This window comes from Enhydra lutris, unplaced genomic scaffold (assembly GCF_002288905.1).
Source record: "Enhydra lutris kenyoni isolate GAN:26980312 unplaced genomic scaffold, ASM228890v2 scaffoldscaffold12, whole genome shotgun sequence".
Taxonomy (NCBI): Eukaryota; Metazoa; Chordata; class Mammalia; order Carnivora; family Mustelidae; genus Enhydra; species Enhydra lutris.
This window is the reverse complement of record NW_019154096.1, coordinates 63661679-63678428: the sequence shown is the minus strand read 5'-3', so window position 1 is coordinate 63678428 and position 16750 is coordinate 63661679. Positions and strand designations below refer to the sequence as shown.

The 16750-nt window shown below is 45.4% G+C and overlaps 1 protein-coding gene across 20 annotated transcripts in view; it reads right to left on the bottom strand.

Annotated features, from left to right (window-relative positions):
* LOC111145217 (transcription factor 7 like 2) overlaps positions 1-16750 on the bottom strand; it is a 195614-nt gene that overhangs the window by 169884 nt on the left and 8980 nt on the right. For 8 of the 20 annotated variants that reach the window (XM_022499958.1, XM_022499960.1, XM_022499969.1 and 5 more), the window contains exon 4: positions 12663-12731. The exons of the other annotated variants lie outside the window; for them this stretch is intronic. In XM_022499958.1, the coding sequence (XP_022355666.1) occupies positions 12663-12731 (69 nt within the window). The remainder of the gene's footprint in view (positions 1-12662; positions 12732-16750) is intronic. 20 annotated transcript variants of the gene reach the window in all.

Genomic DNA, 16750 nt, shown 5'->3' with positions numbered 1-16750 from the left:
TATTTTAAGCTAAAGAGTTGATACCATCTCACTATTTCAGTAGGTCTTTTGCTATATGTTTACTACCTCTTAGGATCTAATTCAAAAGGACAAAAATTCCTCTTTGCACACATTCCTTGCAAGATTTCAGCTTTGCTAGAATACCAGAAGGTAATAAGTTAATCAAGAAAGCAACCCTCCAGGGCTCTGAACAGATTTATCCCTAACACATACAGGTCATTCTACCCACAAAGTGGATTGCTTTCTTTTCCTTTAGAGTCTGTTCTCCAGATACCCCCATAATCACTGCCTGCTCAATTCACATTGTCTATACCACAAGCTCAGGAGTATAAATCTGATAACTGCTTTTGAGCCTAACCAGACAGAGCCCCCATAAAACCCATGGGCCACAAGAGATGCTCCTTCTTCCAAAGCAAAGATCTTCAGGTTCAAACAGTATTTCTTCTGGGTTCCAGTTTAACCGCATTACTTCCTTGATCTGAACTGGAAGTCGACCATCAGGCAGGTCAAATTTAGGGTTAAGTGTGCTGATGGGTTTTCTGGCAAGGGTAGATTAAATTATCCCAAAGTGTTTTTTACCTAGATTCTATCCGTAAACTAGGTTGGAATATTCAGATTCTCAGCATTCAGTGTTGAATCATTACTGGAAAGTCTTAATTTTTTTTTTTTTTTAATTATCATCCTTTTTTTTTGGTTTTTCAATGGAGTTGAACGCTGGAGAAAGCCAGAAAGGAAAATCCTAACAAATCTGTCTCTAGGAGAAAAGAATTGGCCTGGAGTAGACGCTAAATGCACACCACAGGCCCATACAATGAACTGTACCCCAATTACAGAGAAAAACTCAGGGCTGTAACCTTCATTCACACCCAGCATTCCCAATGGCTAGATTTATGGGCACTGGGGGCAAAAGTGCATAACCATGAATTTCCTGGCGGTCCACTGCCCAGCTCCTCGTGCACTCTAGTCTTTAGATTCTCCTTGCAACAAGCCAAGTCTCCAAGTCCAGTCCATTCCACAAAAGAAAAGAAAGAAAATGCCCAAGCCAAAAGGAAAAAAACAAAAAAAAAAACAAAAAACAGACAACTCATTAGGTGGCTTTATCAGCACCTTCCAAAATAAAAGGAAGTTAGAGTCTTTTAAAAACATCCTTAGCAAAACCAACAACACAGAAGCCTTAATAAAAAGTTAAATTGTAACTTTTCACATAAAATTGTAAAATTCCTGAGAATGTAAACTCCCAGGAATTGATCCGATGAAACCGGGATCCTAAGGTCTTTATATACCCTAATGAGTCTGAGGTGTGGGAAATAACAGCATTTAGCCCCAAAAATTACTTCTGCAAAGTTCAATGTTTTCATTCATTTAATCAGTATATATTAACCACCCACTACATGCAAGGCTGGGTCACCACTCCCTAGCTATCTAAAAAAAAAAAAAAAATTACATAGACAAAACCTTCCAAACTCTCTTCTAAATATGCATATTATATATTATACATTTCAGAGTAATCATCCCCTTTTAACTAGGTTCTGATAGAGAATCAAATGCCCCAAGATTATCAGTTTAAATGTAGCTGCCCCTTTTCTCTCTCTCTTTTCAATCCTCATTAAGCAAAAATAAAGAGCATTTCCTAGGCCTCCTGTCACAGGCTTGGAAAAAGCCAGAAGGGTATCTGGAATGGAAACACAGAAGAGGAACCTCGAATTTCCTTCATGTTTTGGACTGTCAACAACACTGAGGGAAAACACCTCCTTCATTTCTGCTTCATATGTTCTCCTTATTGGTTCATTTACACTGTGCCGCTCTCCTAGCAGCACTCAGTACATCGTTTTGTCATTTCTGCTCTCCCCCGCCATTAGCGCAGGCTCCTGGGCCCACACCCCAGCGGCCTCCCGGGGGCAGCAGGCAGCCCAGGCGCATCCCTTTCCCCCAGGTGGTCCCCCCTTTGACTAATGTTCACCAACACTCATACATCATTCCCAAATTGGTCCAAATGAATTAAACACAGCTCTGCTTAACATTACGAGATTTAAATGGATTTTCTCTCTACAGGTCTGCCCCATAATTGGGTTTATCCATCTTGTTGAAGTACAGTTTACACTTGCTAACATCACGCCAATTCAAGCTACATTTTCTGCTCCAGTGGCAGGAGCAAGGCAGATTTGTCTTCGGATCATAACAGGTAATTCAAACAACAATTAGTTTGATGACGGCCCGTATGTCAATGTCTGTTCCCCAGCAGCCCGGCTCACACCCGATGTTCTCTGCTCCTCAAGATGAATTGTCTTCACAATTCTTCAATTTCAATCACAATGCTTCCCGAATCAACTCCGAAACCACGACACAAGACTCTCTTCCCTATGGGGCAGGCTCACCGAAGCCCTGGTGAAAAGAATTCCCCAGTCCCCCCAGGCTGGGTCACCAACACACACACACACACACACACACATCCTTTTCCTAGTCGTGGACAACTTCTAATTTCCAACCGAAGCTATTTATTTGGGTGTCTCATCTCATCCTCAAAATTCCGGGAGGCACAAGGTTTGGAAATAAAAAGGAGTGAATTTGCTTGTGCAGGTTCATTTAACCACAAGTAGGAAAACACTTGTTTAAGTTTTTTGAAGTTGCCTGCAGGAATTAGTAACAGTTGACACAGTCTGAGAATACGATATCCAATGGGGGACACTACTTGTCCTTTTAAAATAAAAGCTAACATTGCTTTTAAAAACCAACTAACTGGGGCACCTGGGTGGCTCAGTGGGTTAAGTCTCTGCCTTCAGCTCAGGTCATGATCTTGGGGTCCTGGAATCGAGCCCCACATCGGGCTCTCTGGTCAGCGGGGAGCCTGCTTCCCCTCCCCCCACCTGCCTACTTGTGATCTCCCTCTCAAATAAATAAATAAATAAAATCTTAAAAAAAAAAACAACTAACCTCCAAGCATTTGAAAATTAGGAGACAATCATATAAATATGTTTTATGTATTTATATATATTTATTATATACTATATATTTATATTACATTTTTATATATATATATATATAGTTTGTTACATAACATATCAAGTTATGTATTATTATATTACATACATATGTTAGAAAATACAGAAGAGTCGAACCATGGTTAACCACTATTTGAGTGATGCCATAGTCATTAACACAGGGTGCAAACGGATGCAGCGAGGAGAGCTCAGATCAGGCTGTGAGATACCGGGGAAAGAAGGTCAAGTTAGCAAAGGGGTTGAAGGTCCATCTCAAATTACTTCACTGAGTACAAAAGATAATAATTATATACATCCTCTATAGAATATAGAGCATATATATCATTTTATATATGGATATATATTTGCCCATCATGTTATAAAGGGGCTATTAAGAGGAAAACGCAAACAGCTGACTCTAATCCACAGTCACCCAACCCGCTCGTGTCCTCTGCTCCCTTCCTGCCCTCAGCCTGCACTATTTAAACACATACACACCCCCAGTTGTCCATGTGCAATATCCTAGGCGTTTCTGCAAGGTGCTCTAGGGATGTGAAGAAGAGAAAGACACAATCTCAGAAGGGCTTAGCTTCTAGTCAAATGTTACAAGGACCAAGCAGAATTTTGAAGTGACACAAGAGAAACGCAAACGGCAACCAACAGGAGTCATAAATCTTTGTTATGCAGCAAAGATAGTCCAGGTTATCAAATTTATCATGTGTGAGGTTTCTGACAGGAAGTAAAAAATAGACAATGCATGTCAGGCGCAGCCATATTCTAAACCTGCAAACAGGGACCTCACACAGTTCTTGGCAGTGAAAAGAGCGGCTTGTATTTTTCAGGGCTCTTCTGTGCGCGGTTGCCTGCCCACACGCTTTAGCTCTCATTCCATCTCCCAACTGCCTTCTGCAAACAGGTACGACCACGATCCCCATTTTACAGGTTAGGAAACTGGGGCCTGATGGAACTGGGACCCAAACCCGGGTTATGGGACGCCAGCAGCAGGAGCTGAACCCACCCACTTCCTCTTGTACCTGGTCCCTTTCAAACTCAGAGGTCCTACCATCAGAGTCTCGGTGGCAGGGCGCACACTTCCAAGTGTTGTACTAAACCCCTGGTTCTCGATGGGGGTGGCGGGGGGACTGGACTCCCAGGGGACATTTGGCAAGGTCTACAGACATTTTTAACAGGTGCCAGTGGCATGAAAACATTAGAGGCCAGGGATGGTGCTAAACATACATCCTACAACGCACAGGGCAGTCCCCTGTGAGATGAAGAACTTTCTGGCCCAAGTAGTCAACAGTGCTGAGGTGGAGAGACATGGCCTGAGCCATCCCACGACGTCCACCCCCACCACCAGCCTATGGCAAGGAGACGCCCATTCCCAGTGCAGGCCTCCGTCGGTGGAGAATCTGGCATAGCCAAATATGGTTCCAGATGCATCTCTTAAAAACCAGGGGTTTTGGGACGCCTGGGTGGCTCAGTTGGTTAAGCAGCTGCCTTCGGCTCAGATCATGATCCCAGCGTCCTGGGATCGAGTCCCACATCGGGCTCTTTGCTCATCAAGGAGCCTGCTTCTCCCTCTGCCTCTGCCTGCCATTCTGTCTGCCTGTGCTTGCTCTCTCTCCCTCTCTCTCTCTGACAAATAAATAAATAAAATCTTTAAAAAAAAAAAAACAAAAACAGGGGTTTTATGAAGATACTTCGAAGTGTCCACCAATGTTGGATTCTAACGTTTCTTTCTATAACATGTTACAGACATAAAGCTATATAGTACATGTATCTGCTTTTAAACTTTATATATATATAGTTTTAATTTCAAAGTATTATTCACCAAATTTTAAGCACACTGAGAGCCACTCAAAGGTTCTGGTGGAACCTTCAGGAGCAATGGGCTGCTGCCATGTCTTCTTGAAGGATGTGCTGAGATTTCAAGGTAAATCATTAAAAAAAAAAAAATTGCAACCACTTATCTGTCCGATCAGGATTTGATATCACGCCGCCAAACCAAATGCCAGAGACAAACTAAGTGCTAAGCTTGACAAGGCTGCACATGCAAGCCACAACCCACTTAGATATTTCTGTGCTTCAAGGCACCTGGGTGGTTCAGTCGGTCAAGGGTCTGAGATTGGCTCAGGTCACGGTTCTGGGACAGAGCCCCAAGTAGGGCTCCCCATTCAGCAGGGAGTCCGCTTCTCCCTCTGCCACTCCCCCTGCCCACCCCCTGCCTCCGACGCATGCTCCCTCTCTCTAACCTTGTCTCTCTTCCTTTCAAATAAATAATCTTTAAAAAAAGAAATTTCTGTGCTTCCCTAAACATAAACAGCCTCATGATTCTCAGGAACTTTTCTAAAAGTATGATAAAGCACAACCTCTAGAACAGTTACCGAGAACCTACAGCCAGTGACGGCCACGGATCAGACATCTCCACTACTTGCTATGGCCCCTACGAGGCCCACATGTGGCTGATGGAGAGCTGTGTTCATCCTTTTGGGTTGTTGTAGTCCAGGACTACCAGACCCTCTCTCTGCATCCTTACCAGCTCACATACAAGCCGAGCCATGCAGGCCGGGCTGGAGGGGCCATAATGGGGTGGAGAATGAACAGATACAAATATCTCAAGTCCTACAAATACAATGATACAATTAGAACACTTAGAAGTTAAAAAAAGATATAAGTAAAAGCCTTAAAGCAAGATTGTTTTCTTTTATCTGGTCAACAAAATACAATTGCTATGAGCTTGAAGGAGACGGTAACTTCTTGAACGACAGACACACAGCCACGCTGGCCTCCTTGGATTTTCACCTCGGCCCTGCCTCCACCGAGCGGTGGGCCCTCAGACAAACCAATCACCTCTTTGTACCTCATTTTCATTGCCTTTCAAAGAGACCTTAGGGGCACCTGGGTGGTTAAGCGTCAGACTCTTGGTTTCAGCTCAGGTCATGATCTCAGGGTCGTGGTGAGATCGAGCCCCAAGTCAGGCTCCACGGTCTGGGTGGCCTGCTCAAGATTCTCCCCCCCCCGACCCTGCTCCTCTCCCAGCTTGTTCTCTCCACAAATAAATAAATAAAATTTTTTAACAGGGATGTCCAGGCCCCAATCCCTAAAGATCCCAATCCAGGAGGGCTGGGGCGGAGCCTGATCATGGTTTCTGCTGCTCCCCTAGGGACTGTGACGTGCAGCCTCGGTCAGAGGGGACCAGTGCCCTAGCCCAGATGTTCTCAGAGCGCTATGGCCAGATGGGGGCATCCACATTACCTGAAACCCTGCGAAAGCTACAAATGTCTGGACCAACCCCAGACCCACAGAAGTAAAATTCGGGGTTAGGGGAGGGACTATATTCTACATCTAACCAAGGTGCCCTCTAGGTGATGCTTGCTCAAGTCTGTGAAACACTGAGCCGGCCTAATGGAACAGGAATCTTCAAGGAGTGAAACCTAGGATTCTGTATTTTCCAGCAGTTCCCAGCTCTGATTCCTTCGTGTACAGCACGAGGAGCTGGTCGGTGGCCAGTGACTTGAGGAAACCCTGGGACCCTCGAGCATTATCTTCCGCATACAGCAGTTAGCATAACGCTGAGTCATGGATAATCTCTCTCCCGTCTGACTGCCGGGGTCTGAATCCTAATTCCTTGATCTTAGGCAAAATATCTGTAGTATCCGAAATTACAAAACGGGAGATAATGATGCTAATAAGAGTAACTACATCTTTTGGGTTTCCTTCTGTGTTGTTATGAAGAATCAATAAATAATTCATATGCGGCACTTAACACCAGACCCAAGGCATCAGGAGAATTCAATAAAGCATAAGCTGCTATTATTATCAACTGTTGTTACCGCCTTTGGCCCCGAAGACCAGGCACATTATCGTCCAAGCTACTCTTGCATAAACAAAGAAACGCCTCTTCTTGAGGCTTGCGAAGTATCTGGCTCTCTTCACAGAACCATGGAGAAGCAAAGGCCTAGAGCTCATCGGAACCTCCAAGCGATCTAGTTTCTCACTCAAAATGAGAAAAAGTTATCCCAATTGAGCACTTGGCCAGCCCTCAATTCTAAGTTGGCGCTGAGCAGCCGATAAATGATCAACTGATGGATTTCAAAAGACTGTAGGGCAGCAATTCTCAAACTGAAGTAGACTGAAAATCCAAACTCTGATTAAAAATGCAACTCCCGGACCGCACCCAAAGCCTGCTCGGTCAGACCCAGGGAAACGGGGTGCTTACAAATCAGCATTGAGAACATCACTAGAATTTAAGCTCCATTGGAACAAGGGGGGTTTGTCCGTTTTGTTCACTGCGAATTCTGCAGGGGCCTGGCACACACTAGATGTGCCATAAATATTTCTGAATGAATGAATGTATATTCTGAGGTATGGACTTCAATGAGACCATTAGGCTACAACTCACCACTGCAACAAATGAATGAACCTTCTGAATAAGAGACCTGGCATCCAGAGGCTTTGTCAAACTACCCTGGTGAAATGCCATCCGTGTCTCTCGCATTCTCCCAGGCACGTGCACACGCACGCACACCTCACTCTCTGTGGGAAGCAGGCAGGAAATCTCGCAGCCAGGTGTGGCAGGGGGAGTGACGGAAAACTGAGGCAGTGACTACACTAAGAACCACAGTTGTTTCTGGAAGTCCCCCCACTTAGCCCAGATCTGCCCCTGAACCAAGAAAGCAAATCATCCTGAGAACTGAAAGGCCGTGGAACCCACGGCAAGAGGACAGGCCCAGAACACAAGAGACCATCATCAGACACGGGGATTGTGTTACTGCAAACACCCTGGCCAAGTCCACGGGTACTAACCTCTGGCCATTTTTATCACAAATGCCAAGGGTCCACCTACACAAGGAGGTGGGCTGCAACCCACAGGACGTCTGGAATCTTAACAACTTTAAGACATGGCCGAGACTAAACGTCAAGTTCACATCGAGGAATAAGGGGCCAAAAGGGGGCCAGGACACTCTGAAGTTTCTATCTTTGCCTCCTTGACTTCAGAAAGCACCCCTGGCCCTGGAGGAGGGTCCTTGGGGCCTTACTGAGTCACAGCAGGTGAGCGCTAAGACCAAGCAGAAGGGATATGCTTTGGTAAAGCTCAGATGGGAACTTGCAAAAGCCTGAGGACAAGAGGCAGAGCAACACCCACTGCAAAGTCTCTGCAGCTCAGCTGTGTAAACAAATGGAATGGTCCATTTCTTCAGGAGCCTCTCCTGGTTGTCTCTGAGCACACACACAAGCGTGTGTGTGCATGCACATGCACACGCACACGCACGCGCACACACACGGACAAACCACTTCACATCTTAAAAGAAAAACAACCATGAAAGGTCTACACAGTTTGTTTTTGCTGTGTGTGGAGTTATTTTTTCCTAAATCACATCTGACTTGGTGTTAAAACATCAACCTTTGGCCAAAATACTCTTAAAACAAAAGCTTAATTGGTTCTGAAGTAGCCCTTCTGAAAACCAAGGGAAATCTCTTCTGTGGGTCTTGACCTTGATTACAACACTGCTCTTCAGGATGGAATAATGATGAGTACAGGCGTCTCCTCTCTCCGTCTTCGGAGAGGCAAGAGGGAGGCCCAAACACTCACCCACCTTCTCTGGGAGGCACCTACAGTGTGCGAGTCCAGCTCTGCATTCTGCCTGCAAAACCTTCCCAGGTTAATGGAGACAGTGGGAGGAGTTCCTAGGAACTGGGGCTAAAAGCCAAGGGGCTGTGTGAGGGCGAACTGGCCTCCGACCACACCTAGCTCACTTTACCACTCCCCTCCTCGGTTATCACCCACACACCCAGGACCACTCAGCCAAGGGCACTTTGGTGACGACACCTGAAATCCGGCATTCAAACCTCTCTCAAAAGATAGATGCAAAGCTAAACTACCCCATGTCTCCCCAAGGCCACTCTTGGATATGAAGAACAGAAATGGACACACATATTCCTCCAAAGGATGGGGGTGAGAATGTTACTAGGATCTTATTCATAACAGCAGAAGATTGGAGGCAATCCAAAAATCCAATAACACAGAAAGGATGTGTGCATTGTGTCATACTCCTCGTTGAATACTAATAGCAATAAAAAAAAAAGCAAACTCTTGCTACATACAATCACAGGAATATAACTCAGACACAATGCTGAGTGGGGCCAGACATGAGACAATCCATTCTGTACAATCCCATTTCAATGAAACTAAAAAACAGTTACAACTAACACATGGCAATAGATAAAACTGTTCCGTGGTGAGATTTCAGAGTGGTGTGTGGGTGAGAGGGCAGCACCGAAGAAGGGGTAGGCAGACGACTGGGACAGGAGGGAAACAAGAGAGACTTCTGGGAAGTTGGAAATACTCTCTCTGGGGCCAGCAAACTACAGCCTGTGGGCCAAATCCAGCCATTGTCTGATTTTATAAATAAAGTTTTATTGGGACAAGGCCACATCTATTTCTTTGGGTATTATTTTTAGTTGCTTCCGCACCACAATGGCAGAGTTGAGTCACTGCCATAGAGACCATACGGCCTGCAAAGCCTCAAATATTTACTATCGGGCCCTTTACAGAAAAACTGTTCCAACTCCACTAGATATATTGGTCAGGGAGATGGTTCATGCACGCTCACGGGTGTAAAAGTCCATCCATCTCTCCATTAAAGACCTGTGTTCTGTGCTATGCTTACATTATACTTCAGTCAAACTTTTTAAAAGTCAGTAGAGCCAAATAAGTATGTCTTTTTCTTTTCTTCTTTTAAGGTCTGTTAATTGTCATTCCAGTTAGATTTGTGCTAACTGCTTAGGGAGAGTAAGGCCATTTGTGTTGCTCTTGTCTTTCCAAAGCTGAGAGGAGTTCGGAAATTGTCAAAAGTGGGGGAGATCCCCAAATAGCAACGGATACTGTGCCCAGACTTCTCCCAAGAACAGGACGTGGCCAAAGAATCACTCGGAGGTCATTCATATAAACGGTGAACTTGGCCGAGGCCTGAGACTGCAAGGGATGGGAAAGGAAAGGAAAGGGGTATGGGTCTCATGTGATGCAAGGTGTCATACTACCCGCGTTTATTTTAGGATGTAGCTTAGGAGAGCAACAAGCTCAGCTCATATTGAAATACAGTATTTATTAAGGTGAAGCAGTTTTAAGTTTCCAGGGAAAGAAAATTCTGCCCCAACAATCACATTGCATGTAAGCCTTATGCTGGAGAAGGACGCAAAGGGAAAACATCAGCTCTGTTCTACCCCAAAGCAGTACCATCCTCATCTCTATGCCCCACACTGCACTCAGGCTGCCACATGCATGGGGAATAATTCTGTGTCCGAGATTTCCCCTTTTCTCCCTTTGCTTCTTCTGATTTCTGCCACTTATCCTTTGATGATCAAACTACAATTACAGCTAGATGCCATTTGGCTTGGCCTCCTCCCGGTCCAGCAGAGATTGGGGGAGAATGAACTCTGACAGCATGCCAGTGCTGGGTCTCTAATAAAATGTCTCTCTGTTTGCCCCCATGGGCATCAAGCCTTCGCAAACAGAATCAGGAGAGAACAATACTACCTGTTCATGGAGGGATAGTAATGGTTTCAGTCCTCCAAACAATGAGGTCTGTAATTTACTCCATCTTCCTCCTGAGAAAGAGCTTCACATGGCCTGCACTATGCCAGGTGGTTTGGAGAAAGACGACCTGCTCGGTCTAACAAGGGACGCTTCAGCAGCGGGTGTAAAGACACAACAGCTGCTCTGGTCTCGGCTGGTCTCCCAGTGACATGGCCCCAGCCAGCATTTCCACACCAAGATAGGGATCACTATGCTATTCAACCTCAACAATTCCCATACCCCGGGCAACAGGATTTTCCAGCACTCCACTGGACGTAGCAGGCCTCAGGACATTTGTCTGTGCTTTCCTCCACTCATCAAGACTTGGGGTTTGGGCTTGCTCCCCATCTAACCAGTTTCTGGAAGCAAGGCTCACTATGCCACTAATCAAAAGGAAGAAGGGTCCACGAGGAAATGCGCCAGCAGGAACAACTGCACAGCGAGTTCAAGACATCAGGCTTGAAAACATTTAGGGTGAAGGGGTAAAAATCAAGATCGCGTTTTCCCCCTCAAAGACACAGAGAGATCGGCAGCATGCTGCAGATGTACACAAAATATTTTAAAAATAAGTTACTGTTGCCTTGAAGTAAGTACAAAAATATTAGGGATCCTCCGAACAAAAAATGTCTGCAGGGTCATACTGTTCACTGGGGGAAGAACTCACAGTTTAGCTGGGGCACGTGGCTATGTCTTATCCAGGAAGATACAGATTTGAAACAGCAGAGCTACCAAGATGCGATGTGCTCTAGTTTGGTGAGACACACACACACACACACACACACACACACACGATCTGCCAGGGATGAATACAAGATAAAGTGCAATGGAACAACAGAAATTATTCAACCAAATGACATCAAATTCCGAGAAGAGAATACCTAGAGCCAGACTCCAACATCATAGCAACAGGTTTCAAAAGCCTCTCTTCAAAGGGTTAAACCAGAACACTCAAGAAGTTGCAGTACCATGAGTTACACCATGTGTAACATCCATCCTGGCAAAGCCAGGCAAGGCAGACGGACAAAAATTATATTAGTCTGCTCTCCCTCCACTACTGCATTCTGCTGGCATCAGTTCAGCTCCAAGTCTATATTAGTCTGTGATTTGTTTAGCCTTTGGATTTAAGAGAATGGAAGTACTACGTGAGCAGGAAACAGGACACTCATCAGAAGCTGGGATCTGTCACCTCTCCCTTCCAGCACTTTTAATGACATATATCAACAGGTCCAAGAGAAATCAACATTTCAGGACGATCAGGTCAAAAGCGATATTCTTAGCACCACTTAACACGATTTGGGCCCACCGGAAACAACTCTCTGGCTGTCACAACCTCCTCTCCCTCTCCACCCTCTCCCTTGCCCAATTCTTCCAGTTCACAGTTGGCCACCTCATCTCACACCCAATTGAAGATTCTTCCCTAAGCCAAAAACAAGAGCCAAGCTGAGGTGTGTGTGCCCATTACTCCTGACCAAGAAACCTAACAAGAACCACCACAGGCTCCTCTTTCTTTCCATAATCTTTAAATCACTTTGGTAGCGTTTCTGCTCATTTCTTTGCTTCCCACCTCCCCCACTGAATCAACCACCACCAGCACCATCATCACCAACACCATCACCACCATTAACATCACTACCATCATCACCACCATCATCATCACCATCGTTCCCATCACCACCATCCCCATCATCACCATCATCCCCACCATCAACACTACCATCATCATCACCACCATTGTCATCACTACCAATATCACCACCATCATCCCCACCATCATCACCATCATCGCCATCATCACCATCATCCCCATCACCACCATCATCATCACCATCATCCCCATCACCACCATCATCCCCATCATCACCACCATCATCACCACCATCACCACCATCATCATCATCACTATCATCATCACCATCATCATCACCATCATCCCCATCACCATCATCATCATCACCACCATCTTCATCCCCATCACCAACCACCATCATCTCCATCACCACCACCAACATCATCATCATCTAGATTGGGGGAAGGGGCAGAGAATAAAAGACACAAGAGACCTACATATTGACAATTCAAGCTTCAGGATCTCTTGCATTTCCTACCTGAATTGCAATCTGGTGTTCAATCGTTTTGTACGCAGAGTAATGTGTGCTCCCGGACTGAAAATGGAGCTGTAGAAAGAAACCAAATCAAAGCGTTCTGCTTATGTCACAAACTACAAGAAAACATCTTAAGCAGTTTATGAATAGCAGACAAACCTTCCTAGATTGAACTGCAGCCTTGGCATTCAATCAAGACCTGTGTATTTTTATTTGTTGCTATGGATAAGATGATCACAATAATCTAAGGTAAAGTTTAAAAAAAAAGAAAAAAGCACCTATTCAATAAGCAAAAGGGAGAGGGAGGGGGCCAGGAGTGAGAATCAATGACATGAAAAGGAAAGACGGATGCCCATTAAAACATAAAGGACGCCAGTGTGCTGAGCAGGATGCTGCAGAAAAATTAACTGTGTGCTGCAAAAAGTCATCAGAATTGCGACACGTAGGCAAGAGGAAAGGTTGTGAGAAAGGATTGTGAGCAACCACGAGACTACAACAGGTACATGCTCCCCACCATTCTAACCAGGGGACTCTTGCTCCTAAACACAATTCTGTTTTGGGGAAAACAAATGTGGCAGGCAGAATTCAGGGGTCACCAGAAGCCTTAATACATTCTCTTGCAATGACTAAACTATCAGCCCCAGAACACCTCTATAGCCTGCACTCTAGGAATCCACACTTCCCCAAAAAGGGAGCCAGCCAGGCCAAAGAGCCACGGAGTGTTCTAAGGACCACCCAATCAGTGGCCCCTGGGTGAATGCTGGTCCCTGGCTCCCTCAGACTCTGCACAACGAGGTGATGTCCCTCCTGGGCCTTTCGCCCTGCAACCCTACAGACTCTTCCTCAAAGAGTGAGGCGTCCCCAAACAGGACAGAATGCTGAGCTTCCCCACCAAGTTCTCCTTTCCCCAAAAAATACTCATTGGCCCTGGGATCCTACAGATAGGCAAAACAGACACCATCTGCCGGTTTATCTTAAAAACAAGACAACAATCACTAAAGGATCTCAACGGTATCTGAAAATGCATTTCAATCTGCAATATAGGAACAAACGAGGAGGAATTAGATGGCCCTGGGAAATCGCTGCTCATTCCTCTCATGGCAATGGGCATCAGTGAGATTCCAAACCACTGCTACTCCTACTGCTATTCCTGCTCCGGTCCGGAACACTTCTCTGCCGGAACACTTCTCTCTTATCATGACAAAGTGTAACCTAGCTTGCAAGGGGCCTTCAGATCCAATCATTTTCTATCTTGGTCCTTGCATGAAAAATCATTCAGTCCACACAGGTTTTGGGGAAAAAAAAAAGAAAAGAAAAGAAAGAAAAAAATAAAAAACAAAGAAATTCACAGAACTTTTGAACCAACTCAAAATAAACACAACACAGAAGTGATCAAATTTTAAAAGTCTATGTTTTTATTGCTCATGGGAAAGGCTCTAAGTCCCCACTTTGGCATACAGTGGGCTCTGAGATCATTTTATCTATTCCAGATAAACAGTCAAAACATTGTCTACATATGAGTCCGCCTGCCCCCAAACATATTAATCAAGGTTGAAAGGGGGCACGATACAGATGAGGCCAAAAAATATTTTTTTTCTCTTACCTGTCAAAGTGCAGTGATTGAACCGCACTCCCCAAAACAACACAAGATGAACCCAGAGCAAGTGGAGATAATGCCCCCTCCACCCGGCCCCGCCCCCAACACACTCAGAAACAGTTCACCGAAGTGAATCGCAGAAAAAGAAAGATGAAATTGCACGCTTTGCCCCCCTGCCCTTTCTGTGAAAACTGCCAGTCAGGAAACAGTGATTGCGCTAATTTGTGTGACAATTCCCCATCATCTTAAAACAACTTTTGTGCTAGGGACAGGTTCCTCTACGAGTTTGGAATTCTTGGCTGGAGAGCGGCTCTTGGGGAGGAGGGGTGGGGTTCTCCTTCTAAGTCAAGAGGCAACAGTAACAACGTGTCCCCCTTTTCAGCAGGGTTTTATTCTCCTCTTTTCCAACTGCCTGATTCAGAGCTTAATGGAAACTTGTCCAAGCTTTTCTTCCCACAAACCCTGCAGAGCCCCTAGGCAATCTGTACTCAGGGTAACCACAGGAATCTCAGATTGTCAATTAAAATTGAATGGACACCTGATAACTCAGGATATGTCGTGGAAACAAAATTTCATATAATCACAGTCTTATGAATAAATTAATGAAACTGTGGCTAATCCAAATTCAATTTTCACTTGTCCGGTTCCATTCTTAATCCTCGCGTCCAATCACCACCCAGACAACACAATCCCAGAGAGAATGCTGCAATTAAAAGAGTAAAAATGCAGCTGCGAGGTCCTTAGGACTCTAGCTGGACAAAGTTAATTTAACACACACACACACACACACACACACACACACACACACACCCCATCCTAACACCCCCAAGTAATGTGACTTCCCTGCTCAGGTGTCCAGCCACACAGAACCACCCAGACCAGCTCAGAAATACACACAGCACAACCTCCAATCAGATCTTCGCTCCCAGCCAGTAATCACTGTCTTGGGACCCACCTGGAGCTAAACCTCCCAGAGCTACAGCGACAAAGACTTCGAATTTTCTTGTTTCTCCTTTGGGTTTCCATCCCCTCTTTTCCCAAATACTAGTTTCTTACGCACAGACTTTCTAAGGCTTTTTGCTTCTCCATAAAACACAAAGATGCCTTGTTCGTTATGGTCTAGCTTTTTAAGACAAAGACAAAATACAAGGACCCAGAAAAACTTGGCACTCGGGACTGGAGCAAGAATTTATTTCTCTCTCTGTAAAAAACCTCTAAGGAAGGCAAGGACAAGAGATGGCGGCTTTCCCCCCACCCCCCCCCCCGGAAGATGAGGGGAGGGAGGTGGAGAGATCCAGCACAAGGCTCACCTGAGTTCAAGAACCAGGCTGCCACAGGCCCCCACCCCTGGGGCCGCCCTGCCCCTGGTCACCTGCTGCAGCCTGAGTCACTTCCTTCCGTCACGAGGTTCCTCCACCAGCAAGCGTAGCTGTTACACCATGGACATGTACCATGTCCCCGTCATGGCGCCTCCCTGGGGCATCCCAGGACGCCACCAAATGAGAACTCCAGGGCCCTTTCCAGTTAATTTCTTCCCGTGAAACTTCCAACAAAATAAACCTTCCCTTCCTGTGTGCTTGTCTACAATGGCCAAGCCCACCCACCCACCCGAACACCCCCAGATGATCTGGCCCTCACTTGTCCAGGGGAAGAACCACGAAGATGGGGTGATGCTTGGCGCAGGCTTGCACAATTCCCCAGCAATTAAAAAACCAACAATTGACAATTAACTCCTTCCCATATTATTACCATATCTTGATGTCTCTTGTTTTATTTCTAATCACTACTACTGGCTCTTAATTTGATGTTTCAGATACAAGACATCAGAGATATCCGGAGACGAGAGAAAAAGGAAAACTACTTTCACAACCACCGAGGTCTCCCCTGCAAAGGGGACTAAATAGAAAGTAATTTAAACGCTGTGCTGGTTTTTCCAACACTAAGTGAACTTCCAGTGCGATAAAGACTAAATTTTTAGACCTATTCTTTCCACTAAATTGGGAAGAGGTGGAGCCTATGCTTTATTTTCGGTTTTATGAATCACCTGGCTTTCTTTCTTATTTCAAGAAAAAAAAAAATCCAGATTTATTCCCCTTTTAAAAGGTTTTGGCCTGGGGGATTTGGGGTCCACTTTTACCCTGTAGCTCCCACCAGGAGCCGCCTGATGTTTAATTCCCACATCATTACCCTAAAAGACAGCATACGTTTGCTGCTGTTCATACATCTAAGAGTCTTTCTTAGGTCATCGGTCATTGTTCAGGACCCAGACAGCACCCCTTGTCCTATGCGACAAACCTCTTCTATATAATGGGAAATAAACTTCCGACCAGGACTCTGGATTACTGACTGCCCTTCCCAAAAGTGCCCAGGGAGCCTCTAACTTCCGCAAGGAAAGCAAAACCAGCACTGACTGGTAGGCATAGCGGCTTAAACATTCCTCCCCCGATCTCGACACTGAACGTTTGTACCATCCTAAAACAACAACTTAACAAAG